The following is a 27413-nucleotide window of genomic DNA, read 5'->3' on the forward strand; positions in this document are numbered from 1 at the left end:
CCCTGTCTTCAGTCCCCAGGCCCCAGGGGAATTTTTTGGAATTTGTCAGAGTAGGATCTCAAAACTTCAGTTACATTGGTGTGTGTGTGTGTGTGTGTATGCGTGTGTGTGTTTCTATAGGGGGAGCCATACAGAGTACAGGACATAAGAAGGTATACTTCTTCTATGACAACCACGTCACCCCACACCTCATTCACGGGTTCACACCAGCTAGATTACATGGAAATCCTCATAGTAACTCAACCCTATTTAATTATTCTGTAAATCTTAGCTATGCTGCTGCTGGTGGATTAATCTGTTTATGCAGTTAGCCTCTATGCTGGGTCTGTGTAGCACTAATCCGTGAAAGGCCCACTGTTCTCTTTCATCCTGCGATCATTTGTCTCTCACTGTGCTGATGTCACATTTTAATGAATTTTTAGCAATCTGAGTAATGCCAGATAACCAGACTCGCAACTCCCCACAGCATGGCATGCTGTTTTCATTGCAGCACAAAAAATAAAAATCATATTCCCCTGTTCAGGTAGGAATTACATAAATTAGGAGAAGAAGGTAAAATGGGATTTGAAGCACCAGGCTGCTCAATTTCATAAAATCTTTAATGACCATATAAATTAACCCTGGAAAGGCAAAAGGTCATCGACACACATTTGCATACACTCTTCTATTTGCTTTTGATAAGCAGAGCTTTTATGCAGAGAACATGATACAATTAACCCTTCAATAACCATACAAAACGCTGCTGCGGACATTTTAAGTGTCAAGCATTAACTGAAAATTACACACTGCATAAAATTTTCATTGCAAATGCTATAGTGATTGAAAGGGGAAATCGTGGCCCTTTCCACACCCCATGTTTTATTAATAACGTTCTGACAGCAGAATGAAATATCCACTGTCATATGTAGCAGCTGAGCACAAAAAAAAAATGCTATTTAGTGCCTCACCGGCCGGCCCTGCTCTACAACTGTGCGAGCAGGAAACAACAGAAGGGGGCACTTCTGGGCTCAATGGGGAAACTCCAAAAAGCCGAGGGGAAAACAAGGGCATTTAATAAATTCGAAACAAGAATTTGTTTCAACTGTGAGTCCTCAAAGGCACCACACAAATCCATTTATTCCATAGTTGCACTCTGCCACTGCACAAAAGCAGAGCTGAGGTCCGTGGGGGAGGGGGTCAATCATCTGAGGACTGTGGGGGAAGCTTCCCTTTCAGGCAAATACCTGTGAAATATTTCCTCTAAGAGGGGAGAATCAACACTTCTTAAGGCCCTAGCCTGCTTTCACCCCCCCATCAGCGATAATTACTGATCAAACACAGGCTCCCTCAGCCCAGCAGGGGCCAGCCTGGGTGGGGACCGTGGCCAGTTTGGTTTGGGGGGCTGGAAGGCTGAGGTCATGACTGGATGGGGCTGTTTCCCTGCCAAGTGCACACATGTGACATGACATCCAGTGTCAGGCCCTCCACCTACGACAGCCCATGGCAATTACTTTTCAACTTGTCCTGGGGAAGGGATGCAACACTTCTTTGAGTAGATTTACTGGACCTTTCCCCCAGGGCTGGAAAATGAAGTGTCAGAGTGCTACTGAGTGTCCTTATCTTGAGGGGACATAAAATTGTAAGGGCTATCGCAACTCACATTAATAAAACATAGCGTGTCAGGAGAAGAAAACAAAACTTATGAAGGCACTAAAAGACAAAACTACAGTATAATCTGGGTCTCATCGGACGGTTTTCGCAGGGTCTTCTTCATTTTCCAGGATGTGTTTTAAGTGTGAGAGAAATTCCCAGACATGCTCTTCTATACATCACTGTGGTGTCTGACCTCAGCCTGACCCTGGCAACAGTTTGAGAAATCTGAATGTGAACAAAGACTCTGTGTCAGCAGCAGGGAAAGATTGTGGGGTAGACGCTCCCCATCAACTTAATCGCAAACAGCAGTTCTGAGGCCATAACTTGGCCTGACTCTTCCAGGCCACAACTCATAACCTCTAGAGGCGGATTTGCCCGCACTGCCTCTGCTTCTGTGACTTTTTTCCCCTCTCTCTTTTCTGGTTCTTCCTTTGAAGTAGGCAGGCAATTAGCTCTAATGCGCAAGCAATTCAGACCTGTTTTGTGGTTTGGAAGGCGCAAGCTGTTTATTACAGGTAGGCTCTTTGGAGCCATAGAACTTTGCAAATTTCTAATCACGCAAAAAATAATCAAAGGGTGACTTATATACACCATAAAGTTTCATACAAGCCAAAAAAAAAAGAGCCTCACTTTCATTCGTAGAGAGAGCTTTTGAAATAAATTTGACATTCATTCTATAAATAGACTTTAGAGTCAAGAATATTAATGAGGAGAAACAGCTTTCTCTAGGAAAACCGTAGGCTGGATCTGGGGTTAAGGGAAGGAGTGTCTACTTTGTAATTTTCAAGTACCACATTTACCTCAACAGTAAAATGCTGTAAAATATAAGATGCTTTATAGGACACAAAATATGTATATTATATTAATGTATTCATATGTAATACTAATGTATTAAAGGAATGCCTTAAAACGAAGGAAAATTCCATAAAATTCCAATCCATAAAATTCCAAAATAAAGACACTAAGTTATATAAAATTCCAAAATGAAGATGTTAAAGCAGTTTTCATTTTCAATAGGTTTCTTCACTAACAGATTACAAATAACAATAATGAAAGTATTATAACATTTCATAACACTGTTGTATTTACAGAACATGTATTTTTAGTTAGTGTTTTGCCTTACGGAATATAAAAATACAATATTTATTCATATGTTAAACTTTACGACATGAATGTACTTAAGTTCAAAATGCATTTGGGTCCTGTAGAACTTTCCAATTTTCTTTTCTTTTTTTCTTTTCTTCTCTTTTCTCTTCTCTTCTCTTCTCTTCTCTTCTCTTCTCTTCTCTTCTCTTCTCTCCTCTCTTTTCCTTTCCTTTCCTTTCCTTTCCTTTCCTTTCCTTTCCTTTCCTTTTTAAACTTATTTACTTTGAGAGAGAGAGAGAGAGAGGGCACACACTGGTGTGTGCGTGAGTGGGGGAGGGGCAGAGAGGAAGAGACAGAATCCCAAGCAGGCTCTGTGCTGTCAGTGCAGAGCCCGACAAGGGGCTCTGTCTCACAAACCATAAGATCGTGACCTCAGCCGAAATCAAGAGTTGGGTCCTCCAGGTGCTCCATTCCCAGTTTTCAAGTAAGTGATAGTACATTTTTTGTTTTTAAATGTTTCAAAATACTAGGAAGAAGAGAAAATACTACTGTAGTCTTATATTTTTCAAGTGTGTTACAATGACTTCCCCTGGCATTTTTATCATACCTAACATAATGATCTTATAAGTTACTCTACACATACACATAAACTATATTTCAAAGAAAGAAAAGTTTTTGAATAACTAGCTTAGAATACTTCCATTTGAATAATAAAAAATGACTGGAAAATCACTATTAACTTATTCTATAAAATTATACAATTTCTAAGCAAATCTATTTTGGTAGTAGCCCTCTGATCTAAGCACCAGCCAATTGTGCTTGGTTCCTATTGTTCTTCTATACAATTAGGTTTGGGAACCCTCTGAGTTGTCTGAGGAAAACACTGCATACTTTTTAAGCCCAAGGAGGAATCATGTAAAGAGGAAGCAGAGGAGAGTAACTTAAACACTTTATATATTAGTTTTAATTTTAGCTATTGAGCATCTACTCTAGATACCTAGCTTATAAGAATTCTTTCCTGAACTCCCCCATTGTCTCTCTGCCCAGTCCTACTCCAACCAAATCTATCCTCAGTTTGATCTATTTAAACCCAACTTCCCCACTTAAAATCTTAGAGTATCTAACATCTAAAAGCTCAATCTTTCATACATGGTAAGAATATCTTCAAGATACCTGGTCCCTATCTACCACCCCACTCTCATCTTTCTTTCCTTCCTGCCCACTTAATTTTGAAAACAGTCTTCTCAAACGTTAGGGCACCAGAATCACATGGAAGACTTGTTAAAACAAAGACTCGACATCTCTAAGCTCCCAGGTGATGCTGTACTACTGGTCCAATGGCCGTATTTCGTGAACCCACTGTTCTAGAAACATGTAACCATTATTAATGCCCTCTTCCTCCCCTGTAAGATATGCCATTATATTTTCTTGTCTTATCTAGAACAATTTATTACCACTGTATAACTGCCACTTTTCCTTCAAGCACAGCATGGGAAATATCAGTTTCATCATCCATAAAAATGGGGTTAATAACCCCTGCCTCATAGGTTTGTTCTAAGATAATGAATAAAAATCAGTCAGTGCAGAGCTTAACATAAAGTAAGTGCTAAAAATGCTACCCATGTTATTACTAGTGTTATTAATTACTTCTTTCTCCAAAAACTCTTCCCTGAATGTTGAACAAAGATTAATGGTTCTAGATACATTTTTGAATTTTTTAAAATTTATTTTTTGCTTTTATTTTCTTATGCATTGATGTAAAAAAACCTGACCCTAAGATATGAAAATTATCTGGGTATAGCCTACTTCCCCTAATAGGTACATCTTTACTGAAAACAGTAATTATATTTTTTATTTTTGTGCCAGAAGCACCTAAAACAGTGCCTGGAATATAATTTTTTTTTAATGTTTACTTATTTTTGAGAGAGAGAGGCAGACTGCAAATGGGGGAAGGGCAGCGAGAGAGGGAGACACAGAATCAGAAGCAGGCTCCAGGCTCTGAGCTATCAGCACAAAGCCCGACACGGGACTCAAACCCATGAACTGGGAGATCATGACCTGAGCCGAAGTCAGACGCTTAACTGACTGAGCCACCCAGGCGTCCCAACAGTGCCTGGAATACAGAAGGTAGGCAATACTTAGTAGTTGGAACACTAAATTCAATTTAGGAAGCAAAATTATGAGAAGAAAAGGAGGAGTCCAGATTCTATTCCATTCTTCTATTTCCCTTCAATAAAACTTTAAGAAGGTACTTGTTTGATTTTGGCCTTGTTTGTTTGTTTGCATTTTCTCTTTCTCTACTAAATCACATTTATTATTATTCAACTCTCCAGTCAGGCTTCAAATTGACTGGTCTTCGCAGAGCCACTAAGGACTTCCATGCTGTGAAATGCGGTGACCACTTTTCCATCCGCATATTACTTAACCTGGCTCAGCAGAAGTTACTATGCCCTTGCCCTTGAAAAAAAGCCCCCCTCTTGAATTTTATTGCATCAGACTGTTGTGACTTTGTTCTACCTCTCTGAAAGTTCCCTCTTATTCCCCTTTGCTGAGGCCTCCTCCACTTAAAATCTAAATATTGGACGGGTGCCTGGATGGCTCAGTTGGTTAAACATCCGATTTTTGACTTTGGCTTGAGTCAGGATCTAATGGTTTGTGAGATCGAGCCCTGTGGTCGGGCTTTGTCCTGTCAGAATGGAGCCTGTTAGTGATTCTCTCTCATTCTCTCTCTCTCTCTCTCTGCCCCTCCCCCTAACTCTTTCTCAGATAAAGAAATGTAAAAAAAATCTAAATATTGACGTGTCTCCAGCGCTGGCTTGAAGCCCTATTGTCTTCTCTATCTACAAAGAGAGTTTAATTTGAGGAAAAATAATAATCTTCCTAGATGATAGCATCCAGATCCCTTACTTTAAATTTATATCTCCATTTGGATGTCTAGGAGATATACCAACTTCATGTGCCTAATTTTAACTTTTGCCCCCCCCCAACACAACTCACTCTGTTTCACCCCAATCTCTCCATCTTAGTTAATGGTGCCACCACCATCGACCGAAGCAAGAGTCTTCCTTGACTCTTCTCTTTCTCTCATCGGCATACAATCTATTAGCAAGTTCTGTTATCTCAAATTCCAAAACACTTAGTACACACTAAATCTGTCTATTTCTCTAGATTTCCATTGTCAGTACCCTCATCTCTTACCTGGATTTTGAAGTGGTTTAATAATGAGATAAGACTTGCTCCTGCTTTCCTACAACTTATGCTGCACATCTTAATAAAAGCAAGCCATTCTCCTACTTGAACACTGCCACACTTCCTATTTCACTTAGAATAATGCACCAACTTCTTACTATGGCTGAAGTGACCAGGCCTTTGGCTACCTTTATGACTGCACCTTATGCCACTCCCCTACTCATTCATTAACCTCTCCACATTAGCTGTCTTTCTCTTCCTGGAACATGACCAACTTCTTCCCACCTCTACCTGAAAGGCATTTCCCCAGACTGTGGCTCCTTCTCATTATTTGGGACTCAGTTCACTGCCATTTCCTCAGAGAACTTCTCTGACCATTACTTTTTTTTTTTTTTAAGTTTATTCAGTTTGAGAGAGAGAGAAAGGGTGCACCAGGGCAGGGGCAGAGAGAGAGGAGGGAGAGAGAATACCAAGCAGGCTCCATGCTGTCAGCGCAGAGCCCAATGTAGGGCTCAATCCCACGAACCTTGAGATCATGACCTGAGCCAAAATCAAGAGTCAGAAGCATTAACCGACTGAGCCACACAGGTGCCCCTCTGACCACTGCTTCTAAAGGGGTGCATCCTCTATCATAAAGGTATGATTCTGAGACTTTAGTGGGAATCACATCACCTGGACGGCTTGTTACCTACACATTGCCAGGCTGCATCCTCAGTGTTTCTGATTCTGTAAATCTGGGATGGGGGGCCAAGAACTTGAATTCTTACAATTCCCAGTTTGTGCTGATGCTTTGAGTTTGTTTGAGCACGCTTTGAGAAGCTTTGCTGTAGCACATTACCCCTTTCACTTCATTACATTTACTGAAATCTGAAAATAACTTATTTATTTGTATAGAAATATCATCTAAAAACTGAGAGAGCTCATCTGTCTTATTCATGACCGATGCCCAACAGTCTCTGGCACTAATATTCTGAGTAAAATCGATGATTCCTAGTTTTCTTCTTTGCGATAACTATGTCTATGGCAGGATGGCATCAGTTAAGATGGGGGAGAAGAAACAGTTTCGCCAAAAAGAGAAATTCCACTTGGAATTTGTTGTATCAGACTTTCCTGTAGAACATCGCCATGGAAATATCCAGAAATCCCGAGAGTATCTCAGTATAAAGCTTCTCAGAGACCGAGGTGAAGGTGTAGATTTCGGTGCCCTTGTTTACAAAGCAACAAATAAATTTATTGACAGAGAATGTCTTCCTTTTAGTTTGATATTTTTGTCATAGTCTTGATTTTTGGCCTATTGCTTCCAAACTGATTATTAATGAAATCCTTTGATTGGCTTGAGGTGAGGGAGGCAAACTGGTGTATGCTATTTTATTTTAAATATGCTCTCTAGTTTTCTAGGGGAAAATAATACAAAAAATGAAAAAGAATTCATGAGAATGAATAGGTGAAGGTACACTTAATGTTAAAGAATTTAAAAAAAATTAATGTTTATTTATTTTTGAGAGAGACAGAGCATGAACGGGGGAGGAGCAGAGAGAGAGGGAGACACAGAATCTGAAACAGGCTCCAGGCTCTGAGCTGTCAGCACAGAGCCCGACGCGGGGCTCGAACTCACGGACCGTGAGATCATGACCTGAGCCGAAGTCGGACGCTCAACCAACTGAACCACCCAGGCATCCCTATCTTTAAAGAATTTTTAAAGAGAGAAGTCCTGACTTTATATTGAAGGAACGTTTTCACCTGCAAAAAAGTATTTCAGTTCTCTATTATGAATGCAAAGGACTTTTTATAACCATTTTGGCACATGATTATTTTATAATCATATATGGCACATTATTATTCCAATTGTATAAATCTGATAATTGTGATCATACTTATATAGCAGGAATCAATGAGGTGCGTCATGGCACCATGGGTGGATTTCCTCTTAAAGTATCTGAATATAATGCAGCTAAGAAAGCATAGCTGCCATTTTTTTTTAACACACACACGCACACACACACACACACACTCAATGCAAGGGACTAATAAATGTGCTGATATGACTATACAAAGTCCAGTCAACTCGTTAATTACCAAAAACAACTCCACTAACTAATTTGGGGAAAAACAGCATTTGGCTTCTTGACTTAGAGTTTGTATAAAACTGACCACTTAGGTGAAATTTGATAGTGTATGAATGTAGATGTGAGAAATTATCCTGCAGAAGTTACTTGTTCTTTAAAATGTTACTTTGTATATGTGTCCAAATATCCGGCATATTTAATTTTGCTTTTTAACTTACTTGTATAAGAGATCTGATCAGATCTAATTAGAGCACTTCCAGAGACACATTTCATACATAAATTACGAGAGTCACAAGTGGAACACAGTTAGGACCACGAGATTTCGAGAAGGAGTAGACCAGTTACCTGAGGTTGCTCTCAACTGCTGCTCCGGAAGATCATCCTCACAGGTCCTGGCTCCCAAAGAGGCAGTTTCTGCAGACGACATTAGAATGAAAAGTAATGAGCATCCCACGTCCAGCTCTGCAGTCACAGCCAGTATCCCAAGAACCCCAAATGTGGCTTTCAAAGAAATTAGCGCCAGGTGGGGCTCAGGTGAGACTCCAGGACACCTTACATTCCAGTGAACAGTGGTTAGCAAAATGAGTCCAGAGAGCAGTAAGCTTCGATCAAATTCTCAAGCCCCAGCACACAACGAATGCAATACAGACAAAATACGGAAGCGGGGAGGTTCATCCTGATTTTTACTTCTTGGATACTTGGCCAGACCTCCATTATGGGATCATGTGTTATAATAACAATGGCACATTGCATACATTATGAGCATACTGTAACTTCTCTGTCGAGACAGTGAAAAAGAAAAAAACAAAACCAAAAGACCCCCCAAAACTTCAATACATGATAGTTGATGTGAGAGGCCAAAGCAAAAACGCAATCACCTGAGGAAACCTGAAGACTATGTTCAAGTCATCAACAAATCCACATCTTCATTCCGATCTTTTATTTGAGCTCCAGAGCAGAAGTACCAACAAGGCCCTGGTTTGCCAACCTCAACCCCAAGCACAAATCAGTATTTTCACCTATCTCTGTTCTTCCTTTGTGCTCCCTGTTGTGCAGAAATCCATACAAAATGACTGGATGACAGAAATCACTCTCAACCTCTCATTCTATCTCTACACTGAGTCCTCCCATGCTGTTGATGCTACGGGAGCATCTCTTGTCATGTGTGTTTCTCTATTCCTCTGTCATCTTCTCTTTCCTGACAAGTTCAGTACAGTAACCTGCACAACAGTCTTCCTGCCTTGAATTCCTTGTCTTGTCAGTCTAACCTCTTACAATACTGCGAGAACTCTTTTTCCAGAATGCAGAATTGCCTAAATTCCAGTCCTGGTTCCATGAATTTCTAGGTAAGGGTATCAATTAGGCATATAACTCAACCTTTCTCAGCCTCAATTCTTTTCTGATATGCAGCTATAATTGTATAAACAGTCAACAATTATAAGAAAAAATAATATACATAAAGACATCCAATGATATGGTCTTCAAAGTGAGAAAAGGCTGGATTATATTAAGAGGTTGAAAGGTCACCACACAATTCTTGCACTGCCAAAGAGACTCATGTTTAATACTTCTGGGCACTAGCATCTCTGGTTGATTCTGAAACCTTTAATTAAACAAATAATTACCCTTGGAAATAGAAGTGCACACCAAGGCATTATTATTGCATTTACTGATTGTTTTCCCTATTATGTACACCACCTCTAGCCTCTGGTGGTCACCTATTTAAAGAGAATGATAATAAACCCTCAGTGTCTTTGCCCCAATAACACCAAAACACATTATGGGTTGTTTTTTTGTTTGTTTTTGCTCTTTTGTTTTTCTTTTTTTGTAGCCATATCTTAAATTAGTCTTGAAGGGAAGAATTTATCCTAGTTCTTGCTTAGAAATCCAGATAACTTCCAAACAGATCACAGTATTGATATCCACCCAATATGTCGTTCAAGAAACCCACCTTCTTCCTCTTGGCAACCTCTCGGATCTTTATGCTTTGACCAATGCTGTTCCTTTTATTTTGTGAATGTCTTTTGGTTCTTCTCCTATGAACCTTATTTTTCCCTCAAAACCTAAAGTAAGTGCTACCTCCTCTGTGCTCCCATAACAATTAGCTTATAAATACGTTTCAGCACTTATGATGTATTATGATAATTTTTTAGATGATTCATGCATATTTCCCCAATAAATTGTGTGTTCCTCAAGAACTTTCCTCTTCGTAAATTCCCAACTAAGGACAAAGCGAGGCATGTCAAAGTCACCAGGCCACTTCTGTTCACAATACAAATCTGCACCCTATATGTGGAATCAGATGAACCTCAAGATGAGAATTTCATAAAAGCTTCCCAGAGCTTCAAGACTCTAAATTCACAACCCATTCAATTATGCCAAACACCGATACTAATTTCTGTTGCATAGACAGATCTTCCTCCACTTATGATGGGGTTAAGTCGCCATGAATGCATTATAAGTTGAAAATACCTCAAGTCGGAAATGCTGTTGATACAGGTAACCTACTGAACATCATAGTTTAACCTAACCTATCCTGAAAGTGCTCGGAACACTTACAGTAGCCAGCAGTTGGGCAAAATCATCTAGCACAAAGCCTCTTTTTATAATGAAGTGTTGAATATCTCCTGTAATTTATTGAATACTGTACTGACAGTGAAATACAGGATGGTTGGGTGGTCACAGAACGGTTGCAAGTTTATTGGTTGTTTACCCTCCAATGGGATTGCCTGGCTGATTGGGAGCTGGGGCTCACTGCCATTTTCCAGCACGATGAGAGAGAATCTTCCCACATATGTTTACCCCGGGAAAAGACAGAAATTCAAAATTCAGAGTATGGTTTCTATCGAATGCTTATCACTTTCGACCACCATAAAGTCGAAACACGTTACATTGAACCATCCATCATAAGTCAGAAACTATCTGTATTAATGGGTGTATGTGTGTGTGTAAAACCATTTCTTTCACTCTTTTCTAAGAAAAAAAATTAATCAATTTTTTGATAAAAAATAATTAATCAAAGGATACTTACCATTCCAAACATGACTATGTGCATGTGCGTGCACACACACACACACACACACTTCAATGTATCAGACACCTACTTAAATAGATATCAGTAGTACCTAAGTAAATTTGACCAAATGACTGCCACTCATTTAAGATTCACGAAAATAAAACTTTAAAAATAACAACTTAAAAAATATATTTCTGAGGGTGCCTGGGTGGCTCAGTTGGTTAAGCGTCTGACTTCAACTCAGGTCAGGATCTCACGGTCCGTGAGTTGGAGCCCCACGTCCAGCTCTGGGCTGCCGGCTCAGAGCCTGGAGCCTGCTTCCGATTCTGTCTCCCTCTCTCTCTGCCCCTCCCCTGTTCATGCTCTGTCTCTCTCTGTCTCAAAAATAAATAAACGTTAAAAAAAATTTTTTTTTAAATGTATTTCTGGCAGTATGTGATGACCTATCCCTATAAAAACAGTCATGTAATCCTCATGACTTTATCATGAGGTAAAATTAACTTGTCCCAGGTCCCCAAGTTTGAAACTGACAGTGCCCGGGATGGAATATGGTTCAGGCTGATATAAAGGCTGTGGAAGTCTCGATGTGTCCCGTTGAAATACTATAGTATTAAGGAGCCTTTAAAGGTTTTCCTAGTCTTAACGAAGTCCTGAAATCAAGGTGGGTGGGTGGCGGAAGAAAGTAACTTTCCCTAGTCTTGTAATAATTCTGATTTTTCATAAAACATTACATTCCTTGAATATACAACATAACTCAATAATAGTTTGGTGCCACATTGAAATCATTTTATTTGACAGTGATTTAAGGAAATGTACCAATGTCAAAACCAGAAACGGTTATTTAATCTTACAAATTAGGATATGTGGTACTTGGAGACTGTTCTAGCGAGAGCGACTTGTGCAAACAATTTTATAAAGGGATGCAGTTCAGAATGCCACAGAATATTTTTTATGTTTTCAACAATGTTGCTCCCTTTATACAAATGATATAAATATTTAAATAAAGGAGCTTTTAACCTAACAAATGAACTGATTAATCTATACTTACTTCTCTGCCTGTGTAAATGAAATGTTTAAAACCTAGTAATGATACATAGCAACTTTCAATATTTCACTTTAATAATTGCTCTGTAATAACAAATTTGACTGCTGTTAACACAATCTGTCTCTTTGCTGGTGATTTAATTAGATTACTAATTTGTGTTCTCTAGCACCTGACCTTTCTTATTTAATACTATTTAAAAATAATACCACTGACAATTTATCCGGTATTCTACTCTCTTCTGTCAATTTGGTGATGATCACACATTTGAAAATGGTACCAAATTACTCTATTTTTATTAACACAATGAGGGAGTAATTGGCCCTATTTTCTGTGGAATAGTATATCGATAATCACAATCACTATCATCAACAACAACATGTCACCGAGTATTTGCTCTGTGCCAGGTACTGGCTGATGCTCTTTCTATGCATTGGAACACCCCTAGCAAGTGGTGAGCCATGATTTGAACCCATGAAGTTTTATTTCAGGGATAGTTATCTTAACCGCAATGATATACTAGGCCGTATTTTTAAAATCCTAAAAGTCGCTTTTCTTGTGATTCTGAAATTATTTCTGGTGTTCATTTTTCTCATTTGGCTTGGATTCTGCTAACCACCTATTCCCCCAGCCCAACCCAAATGGTTACATCTCCAATGACAACATTTAAAAACTGAAATTCGGGGGGGTTCCTGTTCCCTCTAATTATGAGACAGAAGGTTCTCATAGCTCTCTCTCATTTCCTCACACTTGCCACACCTACTCATAAGCTTATCCATTCCATTACTCCTTTTCACCTTTCCCTTCCCTTATATGAAGAATTATTTTGGGAAATAGGCTGACAACTTTTAGGCATTTCATCTTAGTTCAAAAATGATCAAGTTTTTATCTGTGAAATCCTTTTTTTCCTGCTAAATGGAATAATATATATTTTTTAATTATAATCAATACAAATATAATGATCAGGGAAAGAGCTGGAATTTCAATTTTTTGAAACAGTCTAGGTATATAAATAGAGAATTCTAAGCTTAAGAATGTTGTTGTCATTTTGGGAATAAGTCTAACCTAATCTGCACTCTTGATCATAACAGCCCTTAGCTCTTTATATTCCTATTGGCTAAATTTGGGAAATATTTGGTACAAATTCAGGAAATTTTTAAAATATTGGGTGAATGTTTATGCTTCCAAATATAGTACTGAGACAAAATTGCCTACAAAACTTCCACATCTCATCTCTTCCCACCGACCTGCTAACGCATTAAATAATAAAGTGTATCGCTATTTTAGCAAAATGTGTAGCACATAAAATGAAATATATACCAATACACAGAATAAATATTAAACCAACTAGTCTAAAATAATAAAGAGAAAGAAAAACATTTTCTGTAGCCTTAGGAAACATTTTGAGTTCCACTCTACTTACACCCATTAAAAAGAAAGAGTCCAATTCTTATTTTTTCATTGGAAAAAACTAAATTTTTAAAGAGCATCCCCATTTCAACAGCCCTCCTACATTCTCCTCCCCATTTCCCTTTTGAAACCCCTCCCACTTTACCGCATATAGGTGGTATGTTGTAAAAGGATACTTTAGAGCCTCTGCTATAGAAGAGAAAATATTTGCAGCACTCTCATTTTAAAATAATAAGTGAATACATGTTGGAAATCTGTTAGGTGTTAAGCACATAACACACGTTTTCTCATTCAATCCTTGCAATAAATCTCAACGGAAAAACCACTGATTCTATGCAAAAGATGAGATATTAAAGCTCAGACATTTTAAGTAGTTTTTTTCCCAAAGGCGTAGAGTAGCAAAAGAAGGATCTGGATGGAGTCTGTCTGACACCAGAGCTCCATACTCTCCCCTGAACAGTGCTGCCTCCAGGCAGCCCCCAGAACACCTGAGCCAGGAAGTCTAAAACCTGAATTTCCCACCCCCTAAAATAAACGGTTCAAACTCCTTCAGAGCAAATTCATCACAACAAGATCAATATCTAGAAGAATAGATCAAATTAAACATTTTTTATTATCTTGGTAGTTTACATCTTGCTAAAGACCTCCGAACTTGCTTGTGTACCACAAAAGTGAAGCCTGCTTTCAGATGAAGCAGGTTTGCAATTAAAAATGGTTTCAAGTGGTCTCCATCCTTTTCCTATGTGGATACAAAGAGTGCTCTTCTAAAAAGCTGAGCAACTCAGCATGCTACCAAAAGGTGTTGAGTAACCAAGCAACATCATCTTTGTTGACCTGCAGTGCTTTCTCTTAAATTATTTCTTCTAGGCAGTAACAGATTGAAGTGCATTGGATGCTCCAGTGTCAATTATCTGAACGGGGCTGGATTTGTAATTTTTTTTTTTTTTTTCTGGAAAAGTAAAGCTCCTTTGCCCTGCCCTGTCTGGTTTTACCCAGAAGTTATTTTTCTATAGTAGGGGAGTAGTATCTCCTGGGGCCTCTAGGCCGGGAAAGTGTGATCACTTCTTACTGCTTCTTGAATCATCTATGACCTCAGTGTAATGGGACCTCAAAGGAATTTAATAAGTTCCTGATATCAATTAGTTTCAATAAATTACTCATACATCTCCTTACTGTATCTTCCTTGAAAGTGCTCTCACTGAAATATTTTTTCTTAAATTTATTAATCTCTAATACATTTCTCCATGTAAGATTCTGTTTCATTTCTGATTGTTTTGAAATTAAGAGATCAAAATGCTGTTGTTATAACTCAGGGAAAACATTATGTTCCCATCCGTCAGTTGCCCATTAATCTACACCTAAGTCCTCATAGGATTCGTCACAATCTCTCTTTATATTGTCCTAAACAATTTTTATTCCTTAGCATATTGTGTTGGCTTTGCTAGGTGGCTCATCCACATAGGAAATATCTCTGGTCTAAACACTGATTCCCACCCCTACCCAATGACAGCCTTTGTTCATGAGGAGCACTTCAGCCCTTTGCTTTCTAACACATAGCTAGTTTTTAATATATGAAAGCCTCTACTTTCTACTCCATAGCTACCAACGTTTCTGAGTAACCTTATGCTAGGTCAAAAGCCTTTTAAAGTTATTTTTTAAATGGAGAGAAAATAAATTTTTATCCAGAAGTGTGTCTGTCACTGTTTCCTTCACTACTTTCAAAAGCTCCTTTCAAGGGCATCATTTACTCTGAAGGAAGTTGCACTTCTTTGTTTCAGGCATAGTATTTGGTTCTTAGAGGCTTTTCTAGCTTCTCTTACACTTTCATCTGGAAGACTACAGCAATGACAGATGCCTCCCCCTAAGACTGCATTGTTTTTTAAATTACCACCACCATTACAGAGTTTAATCAGTTTTACAACTTTAAAACAAAATTCTGATTTTATTTCAATCACGTTCAAGAAGTCATTGGGCATTCTCCTTTGGAGTCGTGATCCGTGAAACCATCATTCACTCTTGCTGTAGAGAACCAGAACAAACAACCCTACATTGAAATAATGGCTTTTTTTTTCCCTGAGATTCATTCTCTTTGCTTAATATTTGGAGCAAAGATAAAAGGTGAGCCACCAGTGACATAAAGATTGCCCACTTCTGCTAGAACTATTGGCTCTCAGAAGCCTGTGTGGTTCAAAAAACTATTTCATTAGGAAAATACTCACTACTCCATGCATACATTTATGCTAAGGAAAAAGAAAAAACATGGACTTATGAAACAGATACACCTGGATTTGAATCCCAACGCCAACACTTTCTAATTATTTGATGGAGCAAGTTACTTAGCCTCCCCTGAAATTCAGGATACTATATGTAAAAGTGGAAGCAAAAATAACCAGATTTCAAGGTGTAATAAGGAGTAAAGCTAATAACTACAAAGCATCTAGTACTGAAAAAGTAGTAGCTGTATTCATGCATGATTCTGCTCTGGCTTTAGTCCATCCTACTGAATACAAATTATTCAAAGGAAAGACTACATCAATTTGATATTATGGCTTTTTAGATTATATTTATATGTAACGTACTCTCTATCAGCTAAGTCAGTATTTTCGACTTTTAAAATATCACTATTACATGTGTAGACATTTTGGAAAGAGCAAATGTTAACATGACTAAATATTGTTTTCCTAAGCCATGTAGCTTGAAAGTTTCTTTTAATCCCTAAGTAAATTTTACATTCTGCAATAAAAGTGGTGTGTGTACCACGCTGTAAAGACTGTCCAATGCACACTGGTTTGGCCAGTTTCAAAAGTTAAAGTGAAGAAGATGAACTCTTTAGACTGGTAGTAATATACAAGTAAGCCCTAGGTTTCCTTTTGCAAAAAGAGGCACCTACCTTCTCCAACTCCAAACCCCACCCCGCCATCGGCCTTTTAGCAAGAGAAAAGTTTAGTGAGAAGTCACAAACAATATCAAAATATACAGCTCTGCAAATGTGGCAGTCTCCAAAACTCTAAAAACCTCCATTTATACACAATCACTGGATCTGATTAATTTTCTAGATTATTCCTTACACTACAGGCACCTAAATCATATGTCCTACTAAACATAGCATCAAAGCACATAACACTTGTTTTTTCTTCAAAGCAATTCATAATGGCCCAAAGACAATATTGCTTTCACAAAGGCAATGTTAAGTGGGGAAAGTATGGAGTGGGGATGAAAACTTTAGCCTCGATCTGTGTAAATTCAAACAGATCTATTAGCATGTTGGAGCCAGTTTTCTCATCTATAAAAGGGAGATGAGATGATCTCTTCTGCTTGCCATGGCAAGTCTTTGCAAGGGGGAAACGTAAGCTGTTGTTATCAACACCTCCAGTTGACCATGCAAAGTAAGGAAATACAATCTTTATACCATACTCTCTAAATATTTAATGTCTTAAATATGCTGACATGGAACGTACCATTACTACTTATAATAAACTCCTCTATACAGTTATATATAAGGAGGAAATTATTGCTTCTCGTGTGCAGGCTTATTTATTTTGTGAATTATATATGGCTATAAAAGAAAATCCTCAGATGACTAGATCAATTCTTTTTATCAACACTATAATTGTTGAAATAAATTTACCATTAACCTAAGACGCAGAAAAGTTTCCTAAATTATATGTAAATAATCCTTGGATTTTCACTATTTGGACTTTTCTACATTTCACCACATTAGGAATAGTCTAATTTATATGGTCATATACCCCAAATTACACTTAGGAGAATTGACCTGGGCAATGATGGATACAAACATAAGTAAAATAAATCTGGAGAAGGAAAGTGAGTGAAAGTATGCACAGCCCCAGAAAAGGAAGATTAGAAAGACTTGGTTGGAGCCAAGAGTGAAAAATGTACTATTGGAAACTGCTATGCATTTTCAAGACAATACTTATGCATACCCATGAAATGTTTATTTAATAAATCATTCATTAATGAGCAAACAGATTGATGAGATTTGGCACATGGCTTTCTTTGGACTGTATTAGCAGTAGAAAAAATAGTTTCTGAGACATGGCCAATTTTTTTTTTCTCCTTTGCCTGAATGCAAGTATTGGCAAAGGGTCCCTCAATCTTGGCAAAGTGAGAGTTTAAAGCAGGGAGTGCCATGATCATATCTGCATCTTTGGGATGCTGTGTGGAAGATGGAATAGAGGAGGAAAAGTTTTGTTATTAAAAAGAAAAAAAAAAGGATACTGGAACATTCACTGTACCTCAATCCATTACTGTCTAGAAAAAGTCATGGAAGAACAGTAATTCCATTGGAGAGAAAAGGAAAGTTCAAAAGTCCAAGATTGGGATGAGAGAAAAGATGATGAGCTCAACTTTGGACGTGAATTAGAGCAGAGCTCTTTGGAAAACATTTCAGTTTATGAAACTAGACCTTAAAAGAGAGGTCTGTGTTCAAAATATTTGGAAGCTAATAATTGTAAATCTCAGGAACAACGCATAGAATATGGAAGATAAGTTCTAAGGAAGGAACTCTGAGAAAGGAAAATTAAGAAGTAAGTGGCACTGAAGACTATTGAAAGATGATAAACGATAATGACAGAGAACAAAGAGGTAAACACATGACCCTGGAGTGACTGGTAAAACAGTGGCCAAAGGACAAGAACTTTTCCAGAAGTATGGGAACAAGTGTACAACTACACAGGGAAGTCAAGTAAAATAAGGTACCGGTGACACTGTGACAGATAGTAGCGGCTCGGACCAAAGAGATAGTGGAGGAACTGTCATATATTTCAAAGGAGGAGTAGATAGGACTTGCCAATGGATTTTGATGAGGCAAGTGAGGGAAAAAGAAGAACGAAAGATTATTACAATGTTTTTCGTCCAAGAAATCAGAAGAGTAGAGATGCTATTTACTGAGATGAGGGGAAATGCAGACGGAAAAAGTTAGGAGGGAGAGAAGGTTTGGGATCTGCAGTTTTGAACATGTTTAGTTTGAGATCCGAGTAAAGGTGTCAAGTAGGCAGATGGGGGTGGGGGAGGAAGGGAGAAGGGGGGAAGGCAGAGAGAGGTCGACATACAGTTGGCGGTGTAAGTCCTTGAGATGAGATTGAATAAGATCACTAGAAAATGAGGGTCCCTGATTGAACCTGGACACACTCCTACACAGGGAGATATCAAAGCAGAGGACACTGTGAGCAGTCTTTTTTCCAGCAGGGAGAAGTATCTTATCGTTGACATTGTTTAGAATTGTCAGGGCGTGGTAAAAATAATACTTAAGCTCGTGACTTTCCTTCAGTTTTATTGTTTTTAAATCCCCTATTGTGGCTGCTCCTTCTTTATTCCCTGAACTAACTAGGTGGAACATTTCCACTGTCCCCTTCCAAAATAAGGAGACAGCAGTGAAGAAGACTGAGCAAGAAGAGTCAACGAGGTAGGAGAAAATCAAGAGAGAATGGGGTGTGGAAAGCCAGCTGAAAGAGACGTTTCAAGAAGGGAGAGAGCAACTTGTTTAAAGCTCCTGGTTGGTCTAGTCTGAGGAGGACCAGGAACTGGCCAGTAGATTTGCCAAAGAATGGGTTCTCAGAGTCCTTGACCAGAGCTTCTTTGTGGAGTAGTAAGGATGAACATCCCCTGAATGTGGTATAAGAGAGAATGAAGAAGAAGGAAATGAAGATGTCAAGTGCAGACAATTCTCTGAAAGTTCTACTGTGAAAAGGATCCCAGAAATGGGCAACATTTAGAGGCAGACGTAGCATGTGGGCAGGCTTTTCATAAGTAGGGTGACGTAGAGAATATCAGGTGTGATGATGGGAATGAGCCCACATGAGGAGAACATTAGGTGGCAGAAAGAGGCAGTCCGGTGCTCTGGGACGGACTTGGGTGTGGGTTTCTGAAGAGCAGTGGGAATGGGGATGGAAGTCAAGTATTATAGACGTCAGTGGAAGTTAGGCTAGGATTTATCAATCTCACAGAAGGTGGAAACAAACAGCATCAAGAAGAGAATTAGGGAGGAGAGTTGGGGAGTGGGAAGGACAGCGGAGAGTGAGGAAGCCCCAAAGTAAATGTAAATGATGTAAAACAGGGACTGGGAAAGAGAGTTAGAGAGCAGAACGCACTTTGTTTTAGCACGTGAAATATTCCTATTGTCTTTTGTGTGATACACAATGACAGAAATAGTTTTTTTTGTTGAGTGAAGATTTGACTAGCAATCCTGTGTAGCTATGAGGCAAGAACTATTTTTTCATTGTGGATGTTATGGGGACCCTGTAAGCAATAAAATCGTGTCAACAAAAATGAAAAGACTTACAGAACGTAAACAGTTCCCCATTAAACTCTTCAATTAAGTTCTATGGCAATACAATCATACTGTATTTTTCATAATCTTTTTTTAAGTTTGCAAAAAACTTATGTGTAATGCACACAGCACCTGCATTTTAAGATTTTGGTACAAGATGATGAAAGCTCTCAAAAATGTGTGCTGATTTTGTCCATTAAGTTTGCTGTCCTAGTTCCTAGTTGAAGTAACTCATGATTATCGACAGTGTAAAAGATGACATATAAGATGAAATTTCACACTACCCTAAACATCTGATGATTAAAACAAACAAAATTGCAAAAATATTAAACACATCACCATACTAAAACACATGATAACAGCAAAGAGAGAAAGCTGAACTTTAAATTGAGTGAGGATAGGGGCCCCTGGGTGGCTCAGCTAGTTCAATACCTGACTCTTGATTTTGGTTCAGGTCGTGATCTCATAGTTCCTGAGATCGAGCCCTGCATCAGGCTGCTTGCTGACAGCATGGAGTCTGCTTGGGATTCTCTTTATCCCTCTCCTTCTGCCCCTCCCCCCAAAAAATAAATAAATAAAATTTAATAGGGTGCCTGGGTGGCTCAGTCAGCTGAGCGACCGACTTCAGCTCAGATCATGATCTCATGGTTTGTGAGTTCGAGACCCACCTCGGGGTCTGTGCTGACAGCTCGGAGCCTGGAGCCTGTTTCGGATTCTGTGTCTCCCTCTGTCTCTCTGCCCCTCCCCCACTCATGCTCTGTCTCTCTCTGTCACAGAAATAAATAAACATTAACAAAATAAATAAAATTTTAAAAATCTGTTAAAAAATAAAATAAAATGATTGTGGATAATTCACAGATGATGATCAGAATTCAAACTCAAAAAAGTACTAAATAAACAAAAAGCCAAAAATACAGTCACTTTAAGACAATAAAAAGTATGTTGAGGAGGAGGGGGAGAAAGCTGGTGGTAAAGAAAACAAACACTAAGTAATTTATTTCTCTTTTTATCTCATTTCTACATACTGTAAATAAAAACATCTCTAATGTGCTATGTAATTTGAGCCAAATGCAGAATTTCCTTTTGAGGACTTTTACCACTGATATTATTAAGGATGTAAAAAGAATAGAAATACATACATGTCTGATCCAAAACAATATGTAATAGGAGAATAAATTAGATCTTTTATATGGCTAATATTTTGTTCCTGTCCCGTATATTATATATATGTCTTTACCCTGGTTCTCCCATCCGTCCTCAGGAGGTAGCAGCTAATGTATCACCCCAAATACTCTACAAATACTCTAGAACTCTATTTCCAGAGTGAAGAAAACAGACCTCGAATTTGCAGTCTCCTTGCAAGGACTGGAAATACACAGAGCTGTGTCTGCTTTTTGTAGCTACACTATGAATTTCTGAGAAGTATATATATATATATATATATATATATATATATAATATGTATATTAATACACCTATATAATTATATATAAAATTTACATATATTTATATTGTTATGTATAACTATTACATTATATAATGTTGTAATATTGTAACAAATGTAATTTATTGTAAATTATTATAAATTGTAATAATGTAATGAACATTTATGTAATATACATACATACTGTATGTAAGTACACAACGTACTTACTATATGCAAGGTGACTCCGAAAGTCACATTAATGGAAGTACAGTAGAACAGCTTATAGATATTTCAGTTTGATCGAACTTTTTCAGTTAGAAAGATAAAAAACTACCCTGGACTCATATTGTTCCCATGCCATAAAAATATCTCCTCTATACATATTCCACATAAATGACATTAACAGACTGACCTAAATATAAGGCAGGATTGTTAGAAATAAAACAGAGCCCCGAACATCGTTTCATTAAAACTACAAAGGCCTCTTAAAAATCATGATGAAAAAGGACTACCTTTTTCCAAGTTCAAAAAAACATACAAAACTTTATGAACACATTATTTCTTCTCCCCCCTCCCTCTAGGTTTTTTAAAAGGATGATGTTGGAAAGGGGGAAAAGGTGTGCCTCACTATCAGAGTCCTGGCTTCTCACTTCTCCCCTGCCCACTTAGCCTGAGAAGTTTCCAACAGTTGCCAAGCTTGGGATCCTTGACTCCTTCATTTCTTATATTTAGTTGGTAAGTTTTCTCTGTGGATTTATTGTTAATGCTTGTTTCTGTTTACTGACAGTTACCTCAGCGATAGCTGCTGAATACGTCCACCAGTCCACCATGGCAGGTGCCCTAGCATGAGCTTTCTTGCCCACAGGTCCTCCAATTTTATCCTGCTAATATATGGCTGCCAGATCATGCTTCCCAAGACCCCTCTTCAGTAGTGTAATTCCCACACTCAAAGGTTTGGTACCTTCTTATTTTCTGCCTCATCAAATCTGAGCTTCTTTGTTCAGCTTTCTTTTCATACATATATTTTTTATTTATTTTATTTGTTTTTGAGAGAGCGCAGGCAGGGGAGGGGCAGAAAGAGAGAGAGGGACAGAAGATTCAAAGCAGGCTCCATGCTGACAGCAGAGAGCTTGATGTGGGGCTTGGACTCAAGAACCGTGAGATTATGACCTGAGCTGAAGTCAGATGCTCAAACAACTGAGCCTCCCAGGTGCCCCTCTTTGCTCAGCTTTCAAAAGCTTCCCCAGTCTCAACTAATTTTTTTAAGCTTATTTATTTATTTTTGAGAGAGGGAGAGCAGGAGAGGCAGAGAGAGAGGAGAGTGAAAATACCAACCAGACTCCTCAACTGTCAACACAGAGTTGATGCAAGGCTAGAACTCATGAACCCTGAGATCATGACTTGAGCCGAAACCCAGAGTTGGACGCTTAACTGACTAAGCCCCACAGGAGCCCCCACCTAGCTAATTTTTGTCACTGTCTCTTAAATAGTGATTATAGGTGATCGGTTTAGTTTCTTGTTCCTCAACACAACTGTATCTATTCCCTTTCACCCCTAAGTCTGAAACATATCACTTTCCTCTCAAGGCTAAGGACTATGCCTAAATAAATAAACAAGCAAATAAGTAAATAGATGAAAATACAAGCAAATAAAACTCTATTTTATAATTCCAATTCTATTCATTCTTCATGCCCTAATACCTCCATTAACCCTACACACACAACGCTCCTCTGAACAGTACTGAACTTGATGAAGTTCCTTAAAATGTCATAATTAAAAAAAAAAATTTTAACGTTTCTTTATTTTTGAGAGACAGAGAGAGACAGAGCACAAGCCAGGGAGGGGCATAGAGAGAGGAAGACACAGAAACCAAAGCAGGCTCCAGACTCTGAGCTGTCAGCACAGAGTCTGACGTGGGGCTCTAATCCATGATCGTGAGATCAAAACCTGAGCCGAAGTCAGATGCTCAGCCGACTGAGCCACCCAGGTGCCCCTAAAATGTCGTAAGTTCCCTGGCTTATTGTGTCAAGTACATTGATTCGGTCTTCTGGGTAGCTTCTAAACTCCTTGAGGGCAGGGACCTTTCACTTTGCTATCTCCCACTACCCCAAGCCAAATGCTATCCCCTCGGAGCCATTGCCTTAGTGGAGAACGCTCAAGTGGTTTCTATAATCAATAATGGCAGCAAAGGAGAAGAATCCTCCAGGTGACAAAGCAGAGTCTTTTCCTCCACTTCATTCTGATTCTGATTCCAAATAATTCATCAAGTAGTTGCCATATCTGCTATTAAATACAAGTATTTGGTATTCTCTCTCAAAGGTAAAGGAGTTGAAAATCCTATTGGAACAGGCTAAAGAGGCAGAACACTCCTTTGAGGAATCTGCCAGCTTTGTGAGCGATCTCTCTTTCTTGCCCACACACAACTGTTACAGTCTGGAAGAGAGTTCACCTCCGTTGTTTTCCTCTCGCTAGTCCCTTTTTTGTGACTGCCTCATGAATATAGAATTCCTGTGCATTTAATTCTTTGAAGTCCAAGCACATTCTTGCTTGAAACAAATGCTCTAGAGGATGAAATAAGAGTATACAATTATTGCAACATGGCAATAAAATCACCTCCTCGCACTTCCCTTGAGATCTGTGGTCAAGGAGATCTGGCTGAGGGCTGAGACAGACGTCAACCTGACTTTTAATTTTACGAACTATGATCATTTGGACAAGAAAATATCTTCAAAGGGTCAGTATCATTCCTGTAAATAGGAAGAAGACAGTGTGGAAAGACTGCTTTGAACAAGGCTTAAAGGAAAAAAACTTATGAGCGATATATCAAAATAGTACTTTCTCAATCTCTCTTTTTCCCTTAAAAGGACTTTTTTAAAGTGAGGAAATTGCAGTTAAAAATTATTTTATAGCCCTTAAAATGAAAACATTTGCCTATTAAGCTCTAACGACCTACAATATTCTATCTGTAAAGCATCACTTGGCCCCCTGCTGTTTCATTTAACTTTAGCTGAACCTTTTTTTATTGCTTCCTAATCTACCCTAATTTGCCTAAACCCCTTATTTGCCATTTCTCAAACTGTTTGTTTACATCTCACTGGAAATGTGTAACAATAACAAAGTGCTTTAAGGACTAGAAATAATGATAGATTTAGACACATAATTTTACTTCACAGCATTCAAATTAACATACATTCACTGAGAGCCCACTAGGTGACAAGGGCCACACTTGGCTAGGAGATACTAAGATGAAAACAACCTCCTTTAAGTCTGGAGGAGACAAAAGAGAAACAGCCACCACTATGCAGGAAGTGAAGTGCTCATAGTGGGAGCCAAGTATTCCTGACACACAAGAAAAACACGGAACAATTAATTCTGTGGGAGAAAGAAACATTAATGCGATCTGTATTTTATTCTACATCACATCATTTAATTTTTTTTTCTGTTCCAGAGAAACATTTTATAGACAAATGATAAGACAAGGACAATGATCTGTTTTTAAAAGCTTCCATGATTCAACCTATGTAAGTAGCAGAATATGATAAATGTCTCTAGGGTGATGCTGAGTTGAGAATCAGAAGCTTGGGTTGTGCTACGAATCAGCGATGTAACCCCACACAAGTCACGAAGCTGGTGAGTGCCTGTTTCTCTAGCTGTAAAACAAGGGGCTGGACCCGTGAGCTGTAAGGATCCTTTTGGCTTTCCCATGATCTGAACGTCGGAGATCTTTTTGTGTCAATTTTCAAATGTTGGTTACAAAGTCTGAGGATAAGACCTCATAGGATTGAACAATCATTCGGGTTTACCTCAAATCTGTTATTTGTGCGTTTGTATTTACAACCTTCTTTTCACATTCCCTTTCACATCATTAGCCTTTGGTCCTTTATATTTGCATAACCCTTAATACTTTTCAAAGTATATTCACATTCATTATCTGAAGTGCTCTAACTCTACGTGCTAACCATACTCCAAAGAATCTTCCCTGACTCTGTTGCTAAGACATACATCTTACAACTTCCTGATTCATTTATTTTATGTTACCCTACTTTGTGCTTAACTCCACGCTTTCCCTCTTTCCTTTCTTCTAAGAGGAGCCACATACATCATTTTCTAGCCTTTCTCTACTTACCCATTTTTTGAAATCACTGAAGTGGCTTTGTTTTGACTGAGCGCTTATAGCCTCAAGGAGCAGAAGCACAAAGGTGACTCTGTCTACTACTTCTGTCAGTTTGATTTAGGGAAACTCCAGTTTGCTAAGATGGTCTCTTCAAAAATACGATGTCCCTGGAAGCTCTTAAGTTGGCAGCTTATACTGGGGAAAAGGAAGTCTGTCTATGTAACCGGGATGCCCAAGAGGCACCAGCCTACTGAGTGAACGCATGGCCAGGTTACTGGAGTGGAGTTTCATGGAGGGCAATAAACACAGCAGCGCCAGAGTGGCTTCATCTTTAGAAATGTAATTTTTAAGTATATTTTCAACTCAAACTACATGTCACTAGTTTTCTTTCAAGGGTCTGAGAGAACAGTATTCTTGTGGAGGAATATTAATCATCTAGTGGAAATGACAGACCTCCTTCCAATAAAAATGCACATATGCATAAGTTTGGAGGCATCAGAAGGGGTATGGAAGCCCTAGGCCCATGGATCCCAGGTTAGTAAGCTGTGCACAAATGACCTAGATAAGCTCTTTCGTGGGTGTTACATATCTCTGAGAAAGGTAATCTACATTGTCTTTGATCTCATTCATGTAAAACTTTTTCTCTTGCTAGAAGACCAGGGATTAAGTCATGGCATTGGGACAGTCACAACTTTTTGGTTTCTTTTTTTGTTTGTTTTTTGTTTGTTTGTTTGTTTCTAATAATTATTTAAGGCAATGTAATAGAGGAAGAATATGAGTAAAGAACAACTGTAAGTTCTCAGTCAAAATTTTCTGAAAGAGTAATTTCAATAGAAATGGAACCCCAAATGAGCTGTATATGGTGTGCAGCATATTCAACATTCAGTGGGCACTGACTTAAGCCACCTATTTCCCAATGACTTAATCACTTACTCTTTGTGAGTAGGATCAAAAAAAAAAAAAAAAGGAAAAGAAAAACTAATGCCAAACTACATAGATATGCTTACATAAACACAAACTAGCTGATCAGTAAGTAAAAACAAAACAGAACTCCTCTTCAAAAGAAAAACTGACTGCCTTTTTCTACAATACAAAATCTAAAAGGAATTAACTGAATTTTTAAGCTGAAATAATCAAACGTTTTAGAATCACGTGCTTATGTATTGGCAAGAAACGTTATTCCAGGAGCCGACAAGTGCTAATGGGCCTCCAAAACACTTAACTAAATCCTTATGTAGAACAGAATTTATTAAATATAGAATGGATAACAGTAACTAACAAAAGTCACCGAGAGCGTGTAGATTACCAGGAGAACATCTAATGTTTCTGTATTATGGCTAATATTAAGCACAGTTTTGAGATTTTGAGTTTTAGACACATATTATTTTCGAGAAGGCAATAAAATGACAGTATGCAAAGCAGCTTCATAAAACTTAATACGTTTTCTACAAAAAGTGGGAAAAATTTTGATTTGAAAAACAAACTTAGGAAGAAGGAAATATTAAAAAGCTCAACTTAGTTTTGAAATAAAGTTGATTTCCAGACAACCTTTTAAATTCTCCAGTTCATCCACAAATTTTATCACTGAATACCTAAAAGAAGTACGAAAACACTGAAAGATGTAGATCTTTTTGGCTTACCAACTTTTGTAATGTTCCTTTTTTTTTCTCTCTAGTAAACTTGTAAATATTGTCAATCAAAACAAAAATTTTGTCATGAGACTTTACTAAGTGCTTTAGAAAAGTTTGGTAAAGGGCCACCAGGGTGGCTTAGTAGGCTAAGTGTCGAACTCTTGACCTTGGCTCAGGTCATGATCTCACGATCCTGTGATTGAGCCCCGCATCGCACTGGTCACTGGTCTCCGTGCTGGGTATGCAGCCTGCTTAAGATTCTCTTTCTCCCTCAGTCCCCCTCTTCCACTCGTGCTCATGTGTGCACTGTCTCTTTCTCTCTCTCACTCTCAAAAAAAACAGTTTGGTAAAATAAAAAAATACAACAGATTGAAAGCTTATAGAATTCATATAAAATCATATTAAAACAGCCAAGAAGCAAACCAGGATTTATTCCCCCTCAATGAATCTGGAAGTCAAGACTTGTCTTAAAAACACAAAACCATATATAAAAACGTATCAGGACACTTATT

General features: G+C 38.3%; 1 protein-coding gene across 2 annotated transcripts in view; it reads right to left on the reverse strand.

Moving 5' to 3' along the window:
* The window catches only part of ZFHX4 (zinc finger homeobox 4), a 160659-nt gene that overhangs the window by 25901 nt on the left and 107345 nt on the right, over positions 1 to 27413 (reverse strand). For both annotated transcript variants that reach the window (XM_027064346.2, XM_027064344.2), the window contains exon 4: positions 8319 to 8387. In XM_027064346.2, coding sequence (XP_026920147.2) covers positions 8319 to 8387 — 69 coding nt within the window. The remainder of the gene's footprint in view (positions 1 to 8318; positions 8388 to 27413) is intronic.

The sequence above is a fragment of the Acinonyx jubatus genome, chromosome F2 (assembly GCF_027475565.1).
Source record: "Acinonyx jubatus isolate Ajub_Pintada_27869175 chromosome F2, VMU_Ajub_asm_v1.0, whole genome shotgun sequence".
Classification (NCBI taxonomy): Eukaryota; Metazoa; Chordata; class Mammalia; order Carnivora; family Felidae; genus Acinonyx; species Acinonyx jubatus.